The 22,814-nt window shown below is 40.4% G+C and overlaps 2 protein-coding genes across 3 annotated transcripts; one reads left to right on the top strand and one right to left on the bottom strand.

Annotated features, from left to right (window-relative positions):
- Positions 1-639: 639 nt before the first annotated feature.
- On the bottom strand, positions 640-4,788 carry ccnb1 (cyclin B1). The gene is made up of 9 exons (XM_039780868.1): positions 4,658-4,788; positions 4,279-4,410; positions 3,588-3,698; positions 3,300-3,488; positions 3,049-3,207; positions 2,682-2,918; positions 2,436-2,576; positions 1,592-1,702; positions 640-1,421 (listed from the first exon to the last, which is right to left on the bottom strand). Exons 1-9 carry the CDS (start codon positions 4,676-4,678, stop codon positions 1,317-1,319), a joined length of 1,206 nt encoding a protein of 401 aa, XP_039636802.1. The 5' UTR covers positions 4,679-4,788; the 3' UTR covers positions 640-1,316.
- A 1,677-nt stretch (positions 4,789-6,465) lies between these two features.
- Positions 6,466-14,945, top strand: LOC120545754 (AN1-type zinc finger protein 5-like). Of its 2 annotated transcripts, XM_039780312.1 has the most exons (7): positions 6,466-6,835; positions 10,094-10,278; positions 10,409-10,556; positions 11,123-11,226; positions 11,454-11,582; positions 12,535-12,570; positions 13,501-14,945. In XM_039780312.1, exons 2-7 carry the CDS (start codon positions 10,122-10,124, stop codon positions 13,647-13,649), a joined length of 723 nt encoding a protein of 240 aa, XP_039636246.1. In that variant the 5' UTR covers positions 6,466-6,835; positions 10,094-10,121; the 3' UTR covers positions 13,650-14,945. The 2 variants fall into 2 exon arrangements, with proteins under 2 accessions (XP_039636246.1, XP_039636247.1); XM_039780313.1 differs by lacking the exon at positions 12,535-12,570 and having other exon boundaries at positions 6,498-6,835.
- The last annotated feature ends 7,869 nt before the right edge of the window (positions 14,946-22,814 follow it).

The following is a 22,814-nucleotide window of genomic DNA, read 5'->3' as shown; positions in this document are numbered from 1 at the left end:
ATCTAATACTCTAAATAGAGTAAGTTTGTTTGCCTGATAATCAATGCACAGTATTGAAGACTGTTAATTGGCATTGCTGGGATCCTTTATTTGTTATCAGTTCAGAATATGGGATTGATTCAAATTTAGTCAGCTAAACATTAATTCTGTGGACTCTCTACCAGCATAGTGTAAGAAAATCAGTTTCAAGATTAGTTAACACTAAATTCCTACACTGCCTGTTGGGCAACAGTCCTGATAGGATAATTTCATGTTTTAGAAAGAAAACATGAGAATAAAATTTTTTAAAAAGTGGCAATTTCTAAACCATGACCTATGTACTGTGAGACATTGTATGCAATGATACAAGATGACCCAACATGCCAAGTGGAATGTTTTGGTCTAGCTCCATTTGACAAGACCAGCGCGGCAAAGGCATGTAGCACCAGATGACTAAATGTTAGGGAAAGACTTTTTGCCTTCTTTATAGCAGGTGACAAAGCCATCTGGCCCTGGAGTTAACATTGTCCCCACATGAATTGCCAATTAACCAGGAGTCTCTGCTCAAAAAGGTGACACTTCAGGGAGAGAACTGGGGAAAGCAACTTTAAGCTTAGAGCAACCTCTAGTGGCGATCAACATTAAAGACAAGTGAGCACATTTCTGGGTCTGAACCATTTAATTAGAAGCTTTAAAAAACAAGACACAAGAACATGACATAGTAAAATCAGTTAAGTATTGCTGTACATTTCACACATTGTAAAAAAAAAAAACCTACACCGATGGCCCCTTCTTAAAGTGACCTCTTAAAGCATGCCACAAGTTTTAAATGTGCAGCCACTTGGCAGCAGTTACATTAAGCTATAAGAATAACTTTTGGAGATATGTGTGACTTGCCATAAACAGGCGGCAGCAACATTTGCATGCAGGATATTCAAATATTGTGATAGAGGATACCCAGTCAAGATTTCAGCCAACATCAGCAAGTAGTGCATTAACAAGCGGTTGTAAGCGTAGTGAAAAATAGCAGGTTGCATTAGAGAGGAAGTCATAAGTATCTGACTGAATCTCATGGAGTAAGTAAGTCTGATAAGGTGACAAGGTTCCAAGACTGCCATTTTGTGTGAGCCATGTCTGGAGGGCCAGCTTTCAGAAAAGGGAAATAAAAAAAATTATAAAAATAAAAACTTGTAGCATGCTTTTAAGTCTGTAAAGTAAACCCCATTTCAGTTTGTCAACAAGCAAACCACATTGTCCTTGGTATGCAGCAGCTCCTTCGGTCACATTAAGTTACAACTGTACAAATCAGCACATTGTGCCAAAAACATTTCATCTCCTCACTGAGCGGGCTGCTTTGCAAGTTCCTTCACCATTGAAGACTTGAGCTGCGAGATGGTGGCAATCCTCATCTGCTTTGAAGTGGAATATTTGCCTTTGATTGCCTGCATGTTAGAGAGAGACTGAATTAGAAGAGCATCAAAAAAATTAAGACTACAGCGCTTCATATTTGGGTCCTTGCGGCCAACATTACAGATCCACTTAAGCACGTATGCGCTATGTGATATGGCTTCTGGTCGAAGAGTTCAGGGAAACGACAAGGTCCATTACTTACCAAGTGCTTGGTCTGCCCATCGTTCACCTTCACAACATTCTTGGCAATGTGTGCCATCACAGGAATCAAACTCTCTGCAGTATAGTCCATGTAGTGCTGCAGCGTCACATCCTGAGGAGAGAGTCAGATTACAGTTTAACATTTTCTACTTCTAGGACTAATCTAGCCTTTTATCATTACCAATGTAAAATTCCATGTTACTTAATAAATCCTGAGTCAAACAAAATCCAAGATAAGATATCAATAACCCATCTTTAAACTTGCATCATTCAAAAGTTGCTTAAAAAAGGAAAAAAAAATTCCCACTTTCAAGTCGTCTTTTAACCAGTCCTGATCAAAACTGCCCAACATTTAGAAGGTTAACCCTTTAAAATTGCAGTTTCACATAATATTTCTGTATAGGCCTACTAAATGCATTTTTCCAGTCTGGGAAAAGTCAATTGGCAACAACCTTGGGGGATTGTGCCAGTGCTCTATAATAGAACAGCAATATCCCTAGCAGAACCAGGAACAGATTTCAAATTGTGGAAAACTGTAAAAACTACACCCAGGGCGTGCCAGGGATCCAAGATTAATTGCTGTGGGATCAAAAAAATAAATTAAAAAAAATAAAGAAACACCTTTGCCTAAAGGTATGCCATTACCATGGTGCACAAAGGTTACACATCCCACTTTGTATTGCATCAAATTTAAGAGTAGTTTCTACTAGGTCTCAGTATTAGATTGTATGCAGCCTAAAACTCTTGCATTCCATAGTTAGGCTAAAGGCTAATAACTTAGAAAGGGGGGGCAAGAAAAAAAAAATATAGCTATTTAGTAGACATGGTAACCAGAAGTTCCTTACCCATTCACCAGCATCCAAGATCTTCAGGGTAAGAGCCAAAGCAGCGCTTGCCACCATGGAAGGTGGGAAGTGAACCATTTCATAGTCAACCATGGTGAGCTCCAGGAGGTACTTTGCCAGGGTGTGTTGCTCAGCAGTTACCTGAGGGGAAGACAAGTTGGGGGGGGGGGGGTTAGATGTTAGCAGCTGGGCAATTGCTGGATCACTGAATCCAGTTTGGGCTAGTTTAAAGATGCAGCTACAAACCTCATAAATCTTTGAGGCCCTTCTGAGAAACTGCAGGGGAAGAGGGCGGCCTAGTTGGAACTTGAGCGTGCGAAGAATGGTCATCTCCATGTCCCTGATCTGGGCAGTGGTGTAGGCCCTGTCCGTCACATAGGCAAAGTCCGAGATCTCTGGGGGATACATCTCCTCGTATTTGGAAGCAAGGAACATGGCAGTCACGCCGACCAGCTGCAGCTGCTTCTTTGGGACTGGGTGGTCCTGTTGGGTGCAATCACATGCACATTTTAGAAACTGGGGTGGCATGCAGCATGTCAGTAGGAGGCCAGGATTCTTTTTTCTTAGCCATCAAGTAACTGCATTTCATGCAGAAGAGGTAACAGTCACTCACCTGAAGAAAGCGGTCAATGATTCCCACAGTCATGTACATGGTCTCCTGCAGCAGCCGGAACTTCAGGCTCACTTGCACAAGCCAGTCAACGAGAATGGCCCGCATGTTACCAGTCACCTCCCGACCCTGCAGATAAGTGTGCCTGACGTTCTGCTCAACCTGAGGACGGAAACCGGTTAAACCCAAAAGTGCATGTGTGGGGCAGGGGGAGAATACCAGATAGATTTAGCATCTAGAACGGTTTTGCTTGCCTCAAGCTGTCTGAGGTACTTGTAGATGTCCTTCACATAGTCACTGCAGAGCATGGGGTTGTCATAGTCATCAGCATCCACATCCCTGACAGCAGTGTGCAGAATGACATCAGAAAAAGCCTGACAGAGGTCAGCAGGAGCACAGCCAGAAGTCTCCATTGGAGTGGGGGATGCTGGTTCAGGGAGAACCTGGAACAGCGGAAAGCCCAACATTTGAGTTCAAGCCAACGCACCACACCCAGCAGTCTTTTTGTCTGGATGGCCAGATAGCTGTTGCATACAACTCACCTCAGGCTCAGGTTTAACAGGAACAACATTTTCTTGTGGTGCAACTGCTTTGACCACTTTGGTCGTCTTTTTAGTAGGCTCAATTTTTTTAGTAGGCTCCGTCTTGACATTCTGAAATGGAAAATGGTCAATATAAGTTATAGTTTGAAATTTCTCAACAGCAAACCTCTGGATTCCACTAAAAACACGGATACTTTATCATCCCATTTTTGATTGATGGCCTGAAAAAAACACATGATCTGGGGCACTTTGAAATGTAAAGAGCATTTGGCCATTTTTCCAACCCAAAAAAAATAAAAAAGTGTAAATGCATGCACCCCTACAGTACTCTAATGTAAGTGCTTGCATTTAAGGCAACGTTACTGGCATTGACTAATGCCTTTACAAATGGTTGACATCCTTTAGCTCTAACGTTACTACATTTAGCGTTAGGCCTTATATGGGCACAGCAGTTACTCACTTTAAGGTTTTACTTACAGGCAGACATGAAAATCCCCCAAAAAGATACAATGTCCCAACTCAAGTGTATCAAGTTAACCAGCCCACAAAGCAGTGGCCAAGAGTTTTTTTGCATGGCTAACAGTGCGTTTGCATTGTAGCACTATTAATTGACCTTTAGATATTATATAACGTTACATTTCTCCATCAGGAAGTAATCTCACGGGATTTTATAAGTAAATCACATTCTTACCTTCTTCTGTAACGTGACTTCTTTGTTAACTGCGAGATTTCCGATTTCGCCCAGCGCCGCTCGAGGCTTCGTGGGACCAGCGACCGAGCAGGCCTTACCACCGAGGTCAGTCCTGGTGGAAGCCAAGCGGTTCTGCAGTAAAGAAAATTAAAAACATCCAGCGTTACATTGCACGTTATTATCAATAATGGGCTGCTCAGCCTTTAACGTTAGTCGAATTCCTATTATAGAAAGGTTGCACGAGCAGCCCACACAGCAACGCACGAGGACATTTAAAATCCTAGTGATTTTAAATTATATACATTAAATAAAGATACATTAAAACGCATTTCCAGTTATAGGCAACAAAAGCAGAACTAAAAGACAATAAAGTACGTACTCTGGTTACTCGTAGAGCCATTTCGAAATATGCGTTGCTTCTACACAAACCACGGACAATCGTAATGGAGAATGATGCAGGGTAGTTTTTAGGGTTCGGCGTCCTGGTTTAAATCCTCGCTCGCTACAAGCTGATTCGCTGTGTCCGGAATTCTCCGAGCATCTGATTGGTTGAGCGCATCTGTTTCAAATGCGTTTCCTGGACAGCAAGCGGTCACATGATTTAGATTTTTTTTGTTTCCTTCCTTTTCCTGTTACGTCTTGCTTATTATTTTTTCATACTTTCTTGATTTCACGTCCTTTTTCAATTGCTCTTTCCACACACGAACAAATTAACGAACACGTTTACGTGTGCTGACTTAATGTAAAAGAAAAAAGTGGACGCAGTCAGATATTTTCTGATAAACCTAGATATTTTACACGAATGTTGGCTTCAACCATGGCTTCAACAGAATTACTCGAACCCATAGACTGTGGTCGGACCAAGGTTTTTTTTTTATTCTTTTTTAAATAAATCTTTACGATACAAACAGTATGAACAAACAATCAGTCATTAATACAGGCTTTACTTTTTCGATTAATTACCCCTCCCCCCGAACAAAAAAACACACAAACACTTTAGACATCAATGCCCTGTGCGTTCCTATTTTATATTTTAAATGTGTTTCTGACTGAAATGTTTCCTACCAGGGCACCCAAAATGTTCCAAAAACAGAGCTATCCTGCTGCAAAATATATCTTTAAATTGCTATTCTAATTTTAATATAGGTTAAAGTATGCACTTTGCAGCTATATATTTGTGTTCAGGGGATCAATGTGGAACCCCTTACACACATAACTCAAAATGCTAAAACTATGGCGTCTTTATCAAATCAATGTCTGTGCTTTGATAGTTTTATGTATTTTCTTTGAGTTTTGTGTATTTCTATAAATGCTATTTTGGCTACGTGGCATTAGTCCATGCTAAATACTTTATTATTATTTTATTTACGTTACAGAAAAAGAGAAATTGTAATTTCCATGTCCTACACATTATTAGCACACCAGACTTAGTATCAACAGACAGGCCACTCAGTATTAAAGGATCAGGAATTAAAAGTCAAACAAAAAAAATGATGATCAGGACATCCCTGCTTTTGAAATACTCACAGAAGTTTTTGCTTTGGGGTCCCATGACCCCTTGTAAAGCTGCAAAGAGTAATTGATTAATCAATTAGTTGTTAACTATTAGATTAACTGCCAACTAATATAATCGGTTAGAATTCTTAAATGTGAATATTTTCTAGTTTCTTCACTCCTCTACCACAGTAAATTGAATATCTGAGTTGTGGACAATTTGAGGACATCATTTTTGGTTTTGGGATACACTGATAGACATATTTTTCACAATTTTCTGACATTTTATAGAACAAACAATAATCGATCCATCAAGAAAATAATCAACAGATTAACTGACTATGAAAATTGACATTGCAGCCCTAACCTCTTGGGCCCCAGCTGTGCCCGGTGCCTAGGTTTGTTCAGTAATCCATCCATGTATGATGGTCCCATACTCTGAGGACTGTTCATTTCACTAACCAGTCCATGGAGGGATACAGTTCACAAGACACGTAACAGAACAAAGTACAGTGCTGGAATAGTGGACGTACAGAAGTATATGGGGGAAGCTGGAGCTTACGAAGGCAACACAAACGTGTTGTGTTTTCTACATACTTCATACATCTACATACTGTGTAGACAAGACCCTTCCTGATTACATTAACATTGATTTTTAACTAAGCAACATCGAGGTCGAAGCTAGGGTTTGTTTACTTGGTGGAAGAGAAGAAGCAGGTCTTGTTTACTGCCTGAAATCTTTTGTGGCCCTGACTTCCAATCAGAGGATCACAGTTTCCGTGACGTCCACCGGAAAAGAGAGGACGCAAACGCAGCACGTAAAACAAAATAGATGCCACCACAAATCATAGAGAGATCAGCGACAGAGGACGTCAAGTCGTCTGCGAACGTAGCCACCAGTGCTCCCAGGCGGAGTGGAGTCATATTTGTAAAAGACTGAAAAGCACAGACAACGACTCACCTAGACGGCCCTAGTTAGTTAGCTACAAGATCAAATCAGTTAACGTTATTCCGTCAATCCAAAAACAAGTCTCAAGAAAAAACGACGTTTCTCAGACTAAAGGTAAGTTAACTGGTGAAACCATGGCCAGCTAGCATACGTGGTTGTTTGGGAAGTTTCTGAAATGAATAGTGAAACACTTAATATTATTAAAGTCACATTTTAAGCTGTAACTTTACGTGATTAACGAAAGCCTTGACCTTAACAAAAGTTGACTAGGCTAGCGAGGATTTAATACGTTTGGTTAACACGTGTCGCTGAAAACTTTTCGCAAACTGCGAGGTTGTAAATGAGATACAGCTTTAGCATTGTATAGCAGCTAACGTTAGCTTCTAACGTTAACCATTAACATTAGCTAGCTATAACGGCATTATCATCGAGTTTTCTTGTTTGTATTGTACGACACCGACCTGTCCACGAACTAAAAATAAAGACAACCTGTATTTAGCTTGGTCAGCAGCACCACATATATAGCTAGCTGAAGTTCTATGTGCTGTATCTTGTTGGCTAACGTGACATCAAGGTTTGACGATTATTTGATTTCCCTGCTTAACAGTTTTGACATAGGCACGTATTTTCTATGGTAATACTCGTAAGGGCACATTGTTGTAAGTTATTGTAAAGATGTCTGTGGTGGGAACATAAACAAAGAACCTACAAAGCAAAGGCAACAACCGTGGAAACAGTTTTCAGATTTAGCTAACATCTAGCATGCTAATATTAGCAAGATCACGAGAATCTGCTCACACGGTTGTTGTGGCTAACCATGTTAGCATACGAGCAATTGACCGAAACCATGTAGAAATAAATTGCGATTTGGTTGCCTGTCTTTTAACTAGAAATGTTTTTTACTCGATTCAGAGGTGATAATGTTCACTCCGCCAGGTGCCATGTAGCATAGTTTTTGATATAAAGACATTAGCAGCAGCCATTAGCTTGCTAGCATGACTCAGTGGATTTGTAACGTTAGAAGTGACACGGCTGTGGCCCAGTGTTTGTCACAAAGCAGCCGAAGACTTAAGCCGACATAAATTGTATTGATTGCCTAAAACCATTTCCATCGACTAAATCTAAGTAGGGATGAGGTTACTGATCTTCGGGCGAGTTTGACCTTAGCATGTTGCCAGTACCACTAACGTTAGCTACATCTTGGGGGTCAGTGAGTGATTTTGGCTTTTGTCTCCCTCTCAGTGGTAAACGTGCTCGACTCTTTTATGCGATCTACAGGTGTTGTGCCGAATATTGTAGCTAGCTACTCCTTTCAGAATCTGTAGGATTTGGCAATATCTGTCTTCCTAATGGGTTTTCTCCCTTGGGCTAGAGAACTGATGATATCTCTGATGGGGAAACCTACTCTGACGAGGATACACATTTTGGCATGATACCAGCTGTTTACAGGGCTCTAGAGGTTGTCTATAAATAGATGTGCTTACAGCCTTACTGTATTGAGGTAGTTCGAGAGTGTGCACCTCTTAGATCACATTGCACTCCTGTGACAGTGGAAAGTCATCATACACAGGTCCATGTGAGGCTGTAGCTGCCAGTGTCACACACACACACACACACACACACACACACACACACACACACACACACACACACACACACACACACACACACACACACAGGAAGGTGCAGATGGCAGCAGTGTATTAATGACCGTTTTGGGGAGAGGAGGAGGCCTCATATACAATTCCCCAAAACCTCAACTTTGTAATGGATTATGTCTTTTTCTGGTTACCCCATGTTTTACCAATGATTATAAACAGCCTTCCCTTCAAGTGATATTCTAACAACTTCCTTTAATGTAATCATGATGCTGTTTTTATTATATTTACTTGAGTAAGGGGGGACCTCTACCCTATGTTTAACTTAAAGAAAGCCCTAACTATGTCAAAATTAGCTCACCTTTCTGTTTTTAGACCTACAAGTGTTAAAAGGTGTTCAGGTATGATACACAGCCCTACGTGTCCTTGCTTAAGTAACTTGATTATCAGGTTTTAATTCTTTTTTTCTTCCTTTTGACTACTGATTGAATAGCTAACTAACTAAATGAAATGGCATCTGTCTCTTGCACAATGTTGTTTGATGACCTTGTGCAAATTAGAATATCGTGTGTTGTTGGAGCCATTACACCAGGAGAATAACTGGGTCACGGCACCGAAATGCAGACAGATTGTGGTCATTGATTATTGGCACGCAGAATGCGAGTTCTCCCCTGGTCCCACCTCATTGGCCTAATGTAGGAGTTGGTTGTTGTGTTAAATACATTAAGTAGCTTAGCAGCTAAACAAGGCAACATCAGATGTGTTGATGGCTGATGGTGATAATGAGGGGCCCCTAAAATTATAGTCTCGCATTGCCAGACCTTCCTCCACAGTGCTCCAGAGGAAGGTCTGGCTAGTCCACACAACACCCCGAGATGCTCTGGTTTATTAGCATTTTTTTAAACCAATAACAATCGACTTGGGAGGTGCTAAGGGAGGACGCAAAGACGGTGCCTCTGCAAAATAGCCTCGGGAAGGACCTTGTTTTGGTGGAGCATGTGTATGTTCAAAGGTTGTTTTAATTGTGCAACAGAAAACTCAGATTGGACAGATAGTCTAGCTAGCTGTCTGGATTTACCCTGCAGAGATCTGAGGAGCAAAGCAGAAGGTGAGGGACACTCGGCCAAATTTCTGACGGCACCTGAACAATCCCGGAAATGAAACGTTGTCAATATACACTACTAAAACTATTAATAACTACTATCAATCACGATATTACAGGGTTTTCACTACCATTTTAAGGCTTAGGCGCAGCACCCAATCGTTTCTGGGCATCACCCAAACTGAATCTATCTAAAATCAATGTAATTTTCTCAAATCCAATGATTGTAGTTGGTCACCAGTGGACTTCTTTAGCAAGTTTTGTCTTAAAGATTTGAGTGTTATTTACATATTATCTGCTCTAGTTTTTCTTTAGTCACACACACGTATGTATGTGTGTGTATGTATGTATGTATGTATGTATGTGTATATATATGTATGTATGTGTGTACGCGAAATACGTGCACTATCATCACAGCACCTCAATTTCCAGGCAAGTCAGTGTCTCAGTTTAACAGGTTATTGAGAAGTTGATAGTTGTTCAATAATTTGAACAAATGTAAATTCCTTATTCTTTTAGCTACTTCTAGGGATGACTTATGTCTTTGTGCTAAGTGACTCCACTCAGTAATGCTATTTTACTTTTAATTAAGTCTCTTTGTCAATTCTTTAGGTCAGTTCCCCCCCCCCCCAATATTACAGTGTACAGAGTGTCTTTGTTTTGTGTCCCCAGGTCAGCTCACCAGGCAGCAGACATCACCATGGCCCAGGAAACTAATCAGAGCCCAGTTCCTATGCTCTGTGCTAATGGCTGTGGTTTCTATGGCAACCCTAGGACTAATGGCATGTGCTCCGTGTGCCACAAGGAGCACCTGTCAAGACAGAACAATGGAGGAGTCGGTTCTATGAGTGTTATGGGTAAGACCTGCTGTGGCCGTCACAGTTATTATTATTTATTTTTTTATGTTTTGTTTCTACATGCGCTTAGGAACAACTCCCAGCCTCTGTATCTGACTGTAACACACGTTGGAATTTTTTTCCCCCTCAGGCAGCAGCAGTGGCCCCACAGCCGAGGCTTCTGCCATCCAGAGGTTAGGGGCCACCTTGAATAACGCTGCAGCTGCTGCCGTGGCTGCTGCAGAGGTGGCAGCTGAGGCCGCCGCGTCGGCTGAGGCTGCTGCCTCCGTGGCTTTCAGGTGAGGGGATCCAGCCCGGTATAAAATACTGCCTTCAAACAAAGCTTGTGAGGTCACCCGTTTTAAAATGGGGAGTCTGGATCACCATATGTACTCGACGTCTGAGTGGTTTGGGTCCTGACCGGAGTACACTTGTTACTAGTTCATCACAACTTCCACGGGCACTGACATTTTTTTTTTAAAAACTCTAACAGACGTCTTCATTTGTAAACTCTGTGCGATCAAAATGTTTCCAATTTAAAAAGTCATTCATATGGACTGAACACTAAAAGGCGCAATTTAAACATGAAGAGATAAATCACTACTGGACACTTTTAAATGAAGAGGGGTGATTGTCAGTCACATCTGACAAATAGTAAGTACAAAAAAAAGAAGCACGCAGCAAAGGAATACGTGTCACCAAAAACCAGCACTGCAAATACAAAAAGACCCCCAACTAAAATCAGCTTTCAATATATGTATTCAATCAATCAATCAAGCAACACAATATTATTGAGTGTGCATGGGACAAGTACACAGTCTCAAGAGTGTAATTCTTTTTGTCTTGTCTCATTTGTCCTTGGCAGTGGGGTTTCAACTACCAGATCTGTAACCCAACAGATGACTGAGATGAGTCTCTGCTGTGAGGAGAAAGGAGCGTCGGGGAGCAACGTGGAGCTCACAGAGCCAGGTGGGTTGGATTTACAGGGTAGCTCCATCAATGTCATCCAGTACCATGACGTTTATACATGTAATTCATATGATTGGCTTGGTTATTTTAAGTATAAACTCTACAAAATGTACCACATCACAATACATATTAACACTAATATAAAATTGCACACATCTTAACATTTTGACTCTGCTGATGAGAATAAGAGGAACTTTACGGAGTTAAGTGTTCTTGTGCATCTCCAGTGTTGACTCAGCCCACGTTCTCAGCCTCTCATCCCTCCGCGGCTGGCAGCAGGGATTCCAAAGCCCCGGAGCCCCCAAAACCCAAGAAGAATCGCTGCTCTATGTGCCGCAAAAAGGTTGGCCTTACAGGTGAGAAAATGACCCCGGGTAACTGTTTCAATGGCATTAGAAGAATATCCCCACCAGGCACAGGTTTTGTTTTTGTTCTTCTGGGTCAAGTCCAAGCTGAAAACGGTAACTTGTTTTTTTTAAATAGGTTGAATGCGGTCTCAGTTTCTGGCTGAGAATGCCGATGCAATCAGGTCACACCAGAGCAAGCGGACAGCGGAATGCGAGTAGCTTATAAACTTGAATTTTTGCAATAAGCTGATTTTAAAAACAAAAAAAAAAACCGCTAGTAATCCATCACAATCTTCTGCAGCAAATGTAAAAATGACACATTTTGCTTGAGGCAGCAAAAATTCCAATAGGAGAACAAGATGAATTAAATATAATAATAACTTATAATAGTCCAATTACACAGTCCTACCTTATCTAACAGCTTGAACCCACACAAAACTGGTATAATCTTAGCAGTGTAAAATGTGCTATTTTCATTTGCCAACAATTTTTTTGTAAACCATTTTCTGCTGCCGCCCCATGAAAATACTCCGCTCATTTGTGCGGTGGTCAGTTCAGTCAACAGTCAACGCAAAACCTCTGAGCAAAACGCATCTATTTGGTTCTATGTGATGCTGTGGTTCAGAGGTAGAGCGGGTCGGTCCTCAACCACAAGATTGGTGGTTTGATCCCGGGCTCCTTCGGTCACATGTCAAAGTGTTCATGAGCAAGATGATGCGCTTAGGATAGATTTTAAATGTAGAGATTGAATTATATTGTACTCCAGTGTACTGTACGATTGTCTGTGACAAATAATAGTTTCTTCCTCTTCTGTTTTGAGTTGTAAGCGGCGTATGCCCCCCTCTCTCTCCCCCTGTTACCTGTCTACCTCTTCACTGTCAAATTAAGGCCAAAAATCTTTTAAGAAGTTATTGATTTCAGATTTCAAGTCTTTTTGTGGGTTCTTAAATTTGTTTTACAGAACGTCCTTGCATAAAAGATCCCGCAAAAGGCATCAGTTAAGTCCAATGGCTAAGTGTTGTTACTTATTTATAATGTTGATATATGCCTTTACTATTCAGTCACTTCAAAATCTGAGTTTTTAAAGGTCCCATGGCATGAAAATTTCACTCTGAGTTTTTTTAACATTAATATGCGTCCCCCCCCTGCCTGCCTATGGTCCCCCAGTGGCTAGAAATGGTGATAGGTGTAAACCGAGCCCTGGGTATCCTGCTCTGCCTATGAGAAAATGAAAGCTCAGATGGGCCGATCTGGAATCTTCTCCTTATGAGGTCATAAGGAGCAAGGTTACCTCCCCTTTCTCTGCTTTGCCCGCCCAGAGAATTTGGCCCAACCATGAGAGACATCATGGCTTTCAAACGAGCAAAGTGGCAGTTGGTCAAGGCCACCCCCCCCCCCTCTCCTCCTCAATAGCTACAGACACAGAAATGGCACATACTAAGGAAAGCTCATTGTGGGACTGGCTCTAGTGGCTGTAATTCTGCACCAAGGCTGAATTTCGGGAAAGAGACTTCAGATACAGTATTAGGGGACCACTAAGGTCTATATAAAAGAGACTTCAGATACAGTATTAGAGGACCACTAAGGTCTATATAAAAGAGACTTCAGATACAGTATTAGGGGACCACTAAGGTCTATATAAAAGAGACTTCAGATACAGTATTAGGGGACCACTAAGGTCTATATAAAAGAGACTTCAGATACAGTATTAGGGGACCACTAAGGTCTATATAAAAGAGACTTCAGATACAGTATTAGGGGACCACTAAGGTCTATATAAAAGCATCCAAAAAGCACCATGTCATGGGACCTTTTTAAGGTGAACATCATGTCGCATGTGTGCCCGGATGTCTACGGTTACGGGTGTTTGGCCGTTGTGAGCGCTCGTGTCACGTTCTCTACCTGACTCGGTCTGTCCTCCTTTCAGGTTTCGACTGCCGCTGTGGGAATCTGTTCTGTGGACTTCACCGTTACTCCGATAAGCATAACTGTCCGTACGACTACAAAGCGGAGGCTGCCGACAAGATTCGCAAAGAGAACCCCGTGGTCGTTGCCGACAAGATCCAGAGAATATGAAGAGGACGCCGTTTTACTTTTGAACACTGGGAGCGATCGGCTTCAAAAGAAAAGGAAAAAAAAATGGACTCAACCCCCAACCTTCTTCCTGAAGGACCTGTTTTTTTTTTTTTTTGTCGTTTGTTACACATTCAAGACTTTTTCCCTAGTGCATGAAAAGTTCACCTATGTTTTTCAGCGTTCATTCTTGTTTGTATGAGTTTATCACTTTTGGGAGGGTTGTTTGTGAGGATGGGGGGGCGAGATGCTGTTGTCGGCCATGCAGGCTGTTTTGTGATCCTCTGGAACTCTGCCTGGAAAGAGCTCGGACACCTGGGCCTGTTTGGACTCTCCGACTTTTTACTGCCGATGGCTGATGGCGCCATCTCAGCCGTTGCTTGCTCTCTGCTGGCTTGAGTAGCAAAATGGATATTGTCTTTTATTTTTATTTTTTTCAGTTTTTGGCCTCCACCTAACTCTGTGAGGTCAGAGTTTAACCCTCCTTACTTGTCAGACTTTGCGTCCCCGGTAAGTTTCATCAACCTGAAATGCTTCTCTGTGCCGCTGGAATCTCATCTACTCTGCCCACCCCCACGCCGCAACACACAGCTCCGACATATTGCTAAAGAGACTTTAAAAGAAGAGACTTTGTCACGAGCCCTTTTTTCTTGCTGGCTCACATTCGTACCCTCCTGCTGTGTGTGTGTGTGTGTGTGTGTGTGTGTGTGTGTGTGTGCACGCGGCGCTAGAAACCCAACATAGTTTGACAGTTTACTTGTTTCCTTCTGTTGATCTCGGGCCGAATGCTGTGACCCGCTCTGGATGGCAGGCGTTTCCACTTCCTGCTTTTTTTAGGTCCGTTAAAAAAAAAACCATCCGCTGAAGTCCCAGGATGATTCACGTCGCCTGGCAGTTTAATGTTTGTTTTTCCAGAAAAGTGGTGTGTATGCTGCTGTGTTTTGTTGTATGACAAGTAGCCTAAACTTGTATTAATGTTTGCCTTTAGAAGGGTTTAGCTCCACTAATATTTTCATCTTTTACTTCACTATTGAATGATTTCCCTCTTCTTTTTTTTAATTTTTTTTTTTTTAAAGAAAATGTGAGCTGACAAATTCACAATATTGGGAGTGTTGGACTGTTGCATACTGTGTGTGTGTGTGTGTTTGCAGGAGTACATGTGAACGGCTGGCGTGTGAGTATCGTATGAGGTGAAGTGGTTGTGTGCTGTGGTGACTTAGACCTGTGGTCGTAGGTTATTAATCATTTTCAGTTTTTTGATTTTTGGTCTGGCTGCTTAATCGGAGTTTTTTTTTTTTTGTTTTTTTTTACCCTTTAGTTATGCAAGTTTGTACAAACCTCTTTTTATTTATATACTGCAGTGCGCGTAATCTTCCAATAATAAAGAAAAAAAATGTATGATGTAAATAAATTATGTTCACAAATATAAAATCAAGAATTCTCCTGTTCTTTATTTTGAATATGCCGCTGTTTGTCCAGTTCGGTCTTAAAGTTCCAATGTGTGGGGATTTCTCCCATCCAGCGTTGAGATCGTAGGCCTATATCGCAATCAACTCTCTCGCGCCACGCAGTTCAAAGTACGCATTACAGCTACGCTAGCCTTCCGGCTTCAAAAAGCCGGTCTCTTGCTCTTTTCAATCTCCTTTTTCTTGTTCTGGGCGAAGAAGAAGACTCCTGTTCATCCATGTTGATAATGAACGACTAAACACGTACATTTTAAAGCTCTTCCCTATGGTTTTGCTTTTATATATTGTTATTTTACACTGTCCACTGTCAATGGGAAGAAGGTGATAAGTGTGAACTTTGGAACAACCAGCCTTCAGGTGGTTCATGTGACCAATCAGGCGTTGAGTTACACTCTCCATCTCTTTTAACAGCTCATGTGGCTGTTTTAGAAATTGCAGATTTTTTAATTTACTCCCTATGTTTGTTTTTCTCCAAAGGATTGCTGTACCATTTTGAAGATTTGCAGCGTGTGACAATAAGCCATCGATTATCAGTCACAAATCTCTGTGGGTGCGCAAATTTTAAAGCGTAACTCTCGCCAAAATGCAACCTAGGGTCTTTTGTGAATGTACCCGAGTCAAAGTTTGGTTTAAAAGCATATTTAGGACGTAATCACCACTTTAGATTCACCACATTTTCCTTTTTCGGTCAAATGGCCTTTTGAATGAGAGTGCTAGGGGCACTACTATGATAGCATCAAAATCGCTATTTATAAAACCCTAAGAAGGCTCGACACAACATGAAACTTTGCTCCACGTATCACCAGGGGCTCTACACATGAACTCCAGCATTGAGAACATTGGTTGTGTTCACAGAGTTCAATAAAAAAGGTTTTGAGCAACTCACCGTAGCTCGTAGTTTCCGACCGCAGCCATTTTATCAGTCAAAAACAATCGAATGCAACGTAACTTGTACGGATTATTTCTTGTTTTGTCGTTATTGAAAAACAATATTGACCTTGTAGTTGAAAAAGGAGCCTCATATGGAGTCTGTTCATTCACATTCGGATATCGACTCGTTTTGACTGCGGTAGCAGAGGTGGTAGCGGCCGGAAGCAACAAGAGCTGCGGTGAGTTGTTGAAAACCTTTCTTTTTAGTAAACTCTGGGTACACAAACAATGTTGTCAATGCTTTCGTTAAGGTGTAGAGCCCCTGGTGATACTTGGAGCAAAGTCTCATGTTGTGTCGAGCCTTCTTACTGTTTTAAAAATATTTATTTTGGGGCTATCATAGTTGTGCCCCTAGCACTCCCATTCAGAAGGCCATTTGACCGAAAAACGAAAGTGTGGTAAATCTTAAGAGTGGCGATTCCGTCCTAAATAGGCTTTTAAACCAAAGTTTGACTCGGGTACATTCACAAAAAGACCCTAGGTTGCATTTTGGCGAGAGTTACACTTTAACATCAAATAGTAAAATGCCCAGCATACATGGATTGTGACAAATTCAAGTTTTAACCAGGGTTTGTCAAGTAAGATAATAATGTTGAGTGTGTCATAATCCAATTTTTTTATATATATATATATAAAATTATTTGTATGTCTACTGCAATCACATGGGAAAAGTAACTACATTTACATACTGTGAATATTTTTTTTTTAATTGATATTGCAGTAGACATACAAATAATTATATATATATAATTATATATATATATATAATTATATATATATAATTATATTATTATATAATTATTTGTATGTCTACTGCAATCACATGGGAAAAGTAACTACATTTACATACTGTGAATATTTTTTTTTTTAATTGATATTGCAGTAGACATACAAATAATTATATATATATAATTATATATATATATATAATTATATATATATATAATTATATATATATATAATTATATAATTATATAATTATTTGTATGTCTACTGCAATCACATGGGAAAAGTAACTACATTTACATACTGTGAATATTTTTTTTTTTTATTGAAAATCCAATTGTGAGCCTAAAAATTGATATGGAATCGACATTGACATTTTCTGAATGGTGCGCCCCTAATTTCCAGGCTGTCTGTCAGTTCCTCTGCCACGGCCCCCGTGGCTCTGCAGGGGAAACAGGATCTGGCTTCGGGTCAGGTTATGACACCTGCTCCCCTGCCTCAAACACGAGGACTGTATGTATTGATACGTACTGTACGTGCAGAGTACTCCGTCATCATCAGCAGGAGCAGCTCATTATGTCACCGACACCTGTGTTCCTCAGTCGGAGTACTCTGAAGACGAGCAAATGGAGAACAGCAGCAGGAAAATGAACTCCCAAGAAGTCGAAACAAGATTTTTGGGAGGCTTTCATTACAGGCTCAAGTAATTCTATCTTAACAATCCTAGGTAGTAATGACTGTTGAGTAATACACACCACACTGCAACTTCGAAATGTGTGCACAAATTATAAACAGTAAGGTTATACAAGGATCAATATATAGCTGCATTTATGAACATCTGACTATATGGTGTTGTCTTCCCGTAGACCGTGCAACTTTTAGTTTTTCTGGGTCAAAATTTTAAGTTCAAACCTCCAGACACTTTTGTCCCTTTTCCCGAAGTTCTTTGTTTGTTTTTTTTGGACATTTTTTGTTGTTTTTTATGCTTTCATTGAAATCTTTTGTCACTTTTTGACGTTTTCTCCCTTTTCCCGAAGTTCTTTGTCACTTTTTCCAATGTCTTTGTCGATTTTTTTTCTGCGTTTCTTTTGGACATTTTTGTTGTTTTTTTCCCCCCCTACATTCCGGTCACTTTTTTCAGTGTTCCTTTAATGATTTATTTTCTTCTTCAAATGCTATGAAAAAAAACCACACCCAAATTCAATGAAAATATTTCACTTGTGAAGAGCGTTGTATGGAACCATCCACGTTATTTTTTTTTTGGACTATTTGGTTGAAGGAAACCCAAATTTCTGATATAGAAACTTTCTGAAAATGGGTCAAATTTGACCCCGAGGACAACAGGAGGGTTAAAGCAGAAAACACTATCACATTGTGTGTGACATGGATGTACACACACACACACGCACACACACACACACACAGTATGAATTTCGGCCCTGTTTTTCTAAGTGGAACCGGTTTTGTAGAACTGCTCATCTTTTCTACAAATTCACAAACTTGAATTTCTCATGGAGAGTTTATCCCAGGTTTACAAAGGTAGATATACAACCTTTGAAATATACAGCCTATGAAAAGATTTCTGAACATAATTTCGCAAACTCGAACTCCGATTGACCCTTATTTGACACCTTTTAAAAAACAATATTCAGACCAAGTTCAGAAATATTGAATATATTCTGACAAAAAAATGTATATAACCTCAAAATTTGTAGCACAGCTCATTTCTTTCCTAATACACAGTTATGCTGCAGTAGTTGATGGTTAGTTGTTGGTCAGTTTTTGTCTTTAGATATTAGCCACTAGGTGGCATAACAGACATACGATCCCATTCAACATGTAGCATTAAAACATAATCCAAACATGAGTGTAGGCTACTCCTAAACGGATCGTTCAGGTGGTATAGAATTATGAAGCTCTTAAAGACAAACACAAAAATAAAAGTTAATAAATAAAACACGCTTAATAATAAAAAAAAACATTGTAAATTGAAGTGTGAAACATGATACAGTCAGCACTGTTTGGACAGTGATTAATATAGTCATACATCATGTTATAACAACTCAAACACCTTTTACTTGATATAAAAAGTTTTTTACTGAATAAGTTAGGGAAAATAACTTGATCCTTTCTGTGTGATAACACTGCACTTTGGTATGATATTAAAAATGTCACTGATGATGTTGCACCTTACTATTGATAGCCCACTGGTGCTAATGATACTGCACTTTGCTATTTTATAATGTAGAGATACTTGGTGTTGTGTATTGTTGTTGTGCGTGGGGAGGGAGGGTTTAGTGATCCTGTTGTCTGTTGTCTATCTGATGAGCTGTAAGGTGCAAGATGAATTTCCGAAATGAGCAATAAATGTCTATCTATCTACCCTTTAGTACTCATACACATCATTATCCAACGAGGCATGCAGTAGGAGGGAGTTTCATTTGACCTAAAGTGAAAACCAAATCAAGTCAACGTTCGGTCAGGTACGGAGCAATGTTCCTCCCAAATACTATCAAACAACAAAACACTACCGTCAAAAGAAACTTCAATATCTAGTACCAATTTAGAGAGAGCCTGTCATATGGCTTTTTGTTATCTCTTATTTCTTAAAATAGATTCGTTCGGAGTAGCGTAATGTCTGTTTCTTTCTTTTTGATTAATTGCGTTAGCTGTAAAATTGAAATGTGATTTGTGTTTTGTGAAATGTTGTGTAATGTTGTGTAATGTCTGTGTGTAATGTGATGTTGTAAATTGTATTGTCACACGACAGATTGCAGGAGCCCAGGAAGGATAGCTTTTAGCGTATGCTGAAGCTAATGGGGATCCAAATAAAACACGTAAACAGCTTACACAGACAGACCGTAGCATTTGTACGTTTTTTGGTAACACTTTACTTGAAGGTATCTACATAAGAGTGACATGACACTGTCATGACACATGAACCCTAACCCTAACTTGAACTGAATGACACTTACTAAATGGCACTTACTAAAAGAAGTGTTATGTCATAAACATTTATGACTTGTTTGTAATGTTTATGACACGTTCATGACAGTGTCATGTCACTCTTATGTAGATACCTTCAAGTAAAATGTAACCCGTTTTTTTTTTTTTTTTTTTTTTGACCTGTCACAGATGTGCAGTGATAATACAGCATTCACCACACTTGATCCATTAACTTTTAATTGCTCATGCATCTTTCATGCTGGACATGAAATATTGATTTAGAAACATCTGATGGTTTTTAGACATGCAGGTGTTTAGAAATGCGTGTCGAGATCACAAATGTGCCCAAATTTAAAAGAAAGAAATGTTGAATTCCTGCTGTATGTTTAGTTTTTGTAAACGGAACTACTTTCCATCCAGAGAGACAAGCCCAGGGCATTTGGCATTTAAAAGAATAAATAGTAGGTTCATTTAAAATAAATGCAGGAATTAATAATGAAAATATATACATAAATGTTCCTTATTGTGATCAACCTTTTCATTGGTATACGTGTGTATGACAAAACACAACTGGCAACCCTAAAATGTAAAAATAATGGACGAGTCTTCCGGGTCTTTAAGCTGCATTCAGTCTCATTTCCAGCAGGGGGGTGACTCCACTGGTTGCAAGAAGAAGTCAGTTTCTATATAGTATATAGATAGTCTCACTTGACCTTCCTTCACAGCGCTGCGGAGGAAGGTCTGGCTAGTCCAAACGGCATTCCAGGATTGGAGAAAAACGTGCTCTGGTTTACTGGCATTTCTTTAAACCAATCACAATCGTCTTGGGCGGTGCTAAGCACCGGAAAGAGCCACGGTGCCGCTGCAAAATAGCCTCGGGAAGGAACTTGTTTTGGTGGAACGTGTACGTTCAAAAGTTGTTCTAGTCGTGCAACAGAAAACTCAGACTGGACAGATTTTCGACGGAAACGGAGCAATCCTGGAAGTGGAACGTCGTGGATATAGACTAATGGGAAAATGACCCTACTTCTCACTTGATTTATTACCTCAGTAAACCTTTTCATAACGAGTTCATGGTCTCAATCGCTACTTTCCAGTCTTCTTCAATGCAGCATGATGTTCATTTAGTAAATTACGATCCCATTTATTTTAAATAGACGATAAAGCAGGGGATGCTTTAGGGGCGTGGCTACACACTGACCTGTCAATCAGGACAGAGGCTTAGCAATGATAACCATGGTTAGCCTGGGGAAACCCTGACGCACTTCCGGCAAATTTGAGATTTGCTCTGCAAGTCAGTCTGGCCATGAGCCCATTCAAGCCCATTTCCAATTTTTCCAAATCGAGGCACCGATCACAACCGTTGAGGCTGGCTTTACACGATGACGATAGCACAACATGCTCGCTGGTTGAGATGTTTTTCCGTCGCTCTGCATACGTCATCTCCTTCATCGCTCTGATTGGTTGAAGGACTATCCAATTGCGCCCAGAGGCATTTGAGCGGCGTCCTTTGTTAACGCCCTTTGGAAATGGGCTGTGAATGAAGCTTCCCCAGACCCACTCTCACTTACAACTGACAAGGGTCTGGTGTCAACCAAGCTAAACAATGACACTTTGGACGTTCAAATAGCCGTGAACTTGGTTTTGGTTGTTGTTTGTGTTATCATCTTAAACTCTGACCCTCTCACTGTGTATTTTCACTTCATCAATGTTAGTTAGTTGGAACATTTTGGCCCCCTAAAAATGTCTGGTTTAAGAGAAAAAAGAATATTAAAATAGTTGTGATATACAGTATATTATCTACGAACTTGCATATACACATACAGTACATGTACACATAAGAGTCGGGTAATGATGCATCAGAACTATCAGATCGACAACATGTTGTCCAACTACGTCAGGTCAGCCACCATGTTGTTTAACTACGGGGAAAAGCGCGCATTTTCAAACAGTCTCTCCTGGAAGACATTCATAGTGTGGCACTCAGTTGTTCACATGAAAAGTGACAGAAATAGTTTAGTAAAGAAGTTCCAAATAGAGGGGGTGGCTTCTGGGGCTCCAGCCCTGAATGTTTTCTCAAAAAGCCCCGGATCTTTTAGGTTTTTTAAAAATAACTTCCACTTTGTGTCAGGTCTCTCTGACTGAACCGGCAAATCAATGGAGCAAAAGTTCTATTACTGGGGAGATATCGCCCATTCGTTCTGTGAACTCTACTAAAAATAGGTTTCAAGATTTGTAATGCTGTTTTCGCCAAATTCCTACCCTACCTACATTATGTGACTTAAAGATAGTAACGTCAGACCATGTTTGCCTATTTTTAGGTGGCAGGAGTAAAAACATTTCATCCTCAACATTTGTTGTGTTCTGGTTTCTGAACGATGGAGACAGTTGGAGAACAGTTAGATACAAAATAGTATGTAGGCTCTACAGGATGATTCTTTGGCAACGATCATGTTTTTCCAGAATGATGGACACATTTTCAGGCATTCGTTTACCAAATGGATTGAAAAATAGTGCACATAGCTGCCGTAAATAGGGGCTCAATGGTGTTCTAAGCCCCCAAAGTCGACTTCAAGGCACCTAACACTAACCTTAACCCTAACCCTAACCATTGCCTAATCCCAATGCCTTCCAGGCAGCGCTGCGTGGAAGACAACGTTGGGGGCTTAAAACACCAAAGCCCCCCCCCCCGTCCAAAATCGCCCAAAAAATAATGAATCACAATACATACGTAAAACGATTTATTCCCCCCACCCCTAATATACACTCTCATATACATTAAACATATTATCTTATACGTAGCTTATGTAATGCCCACTTTAGTTTGAAGATTGAAGTTGGTCTGTGTGGTGATTCTACCATCAAACAAATAATCAGCTCTCTAGCAACATCTAAGATACTTTCTCAACATATGGACCACTTGTGTTAATATTCTCGGAACAGGTGGGCAGGAGTGCAGCATACCGACCTGTACACCGGCACGAGTGTTAAAGGGTGTGATGATCCATGTCTCCCCCGTGGGAACTGAAGACCATGTAATGGAATCATTTGGGATTTGAAAGATGAGCTTCACTCTATTATGTAATGAGGCTATGATATG

Source organism: Perca fluviatilis, chromosome 17, assembly GCF_010015445.1.
Source record: "Perca fluviatilis chromosome 17, GENO_Pfluv_1.0, whole genome shotgun sequence".
In the NCBI taxonomy this organism is placed as follows: Eukaryota; Metazoa; Chordata; class Actinopteri; order Perciformes; family Percidae; genus Perca; species Perca fluviatilis.
The sequence above is the reverse complement of the archived record's forward strand: the minus strand, read 5'-3'. Positions and strand labels throughout refer to the sequence as shown.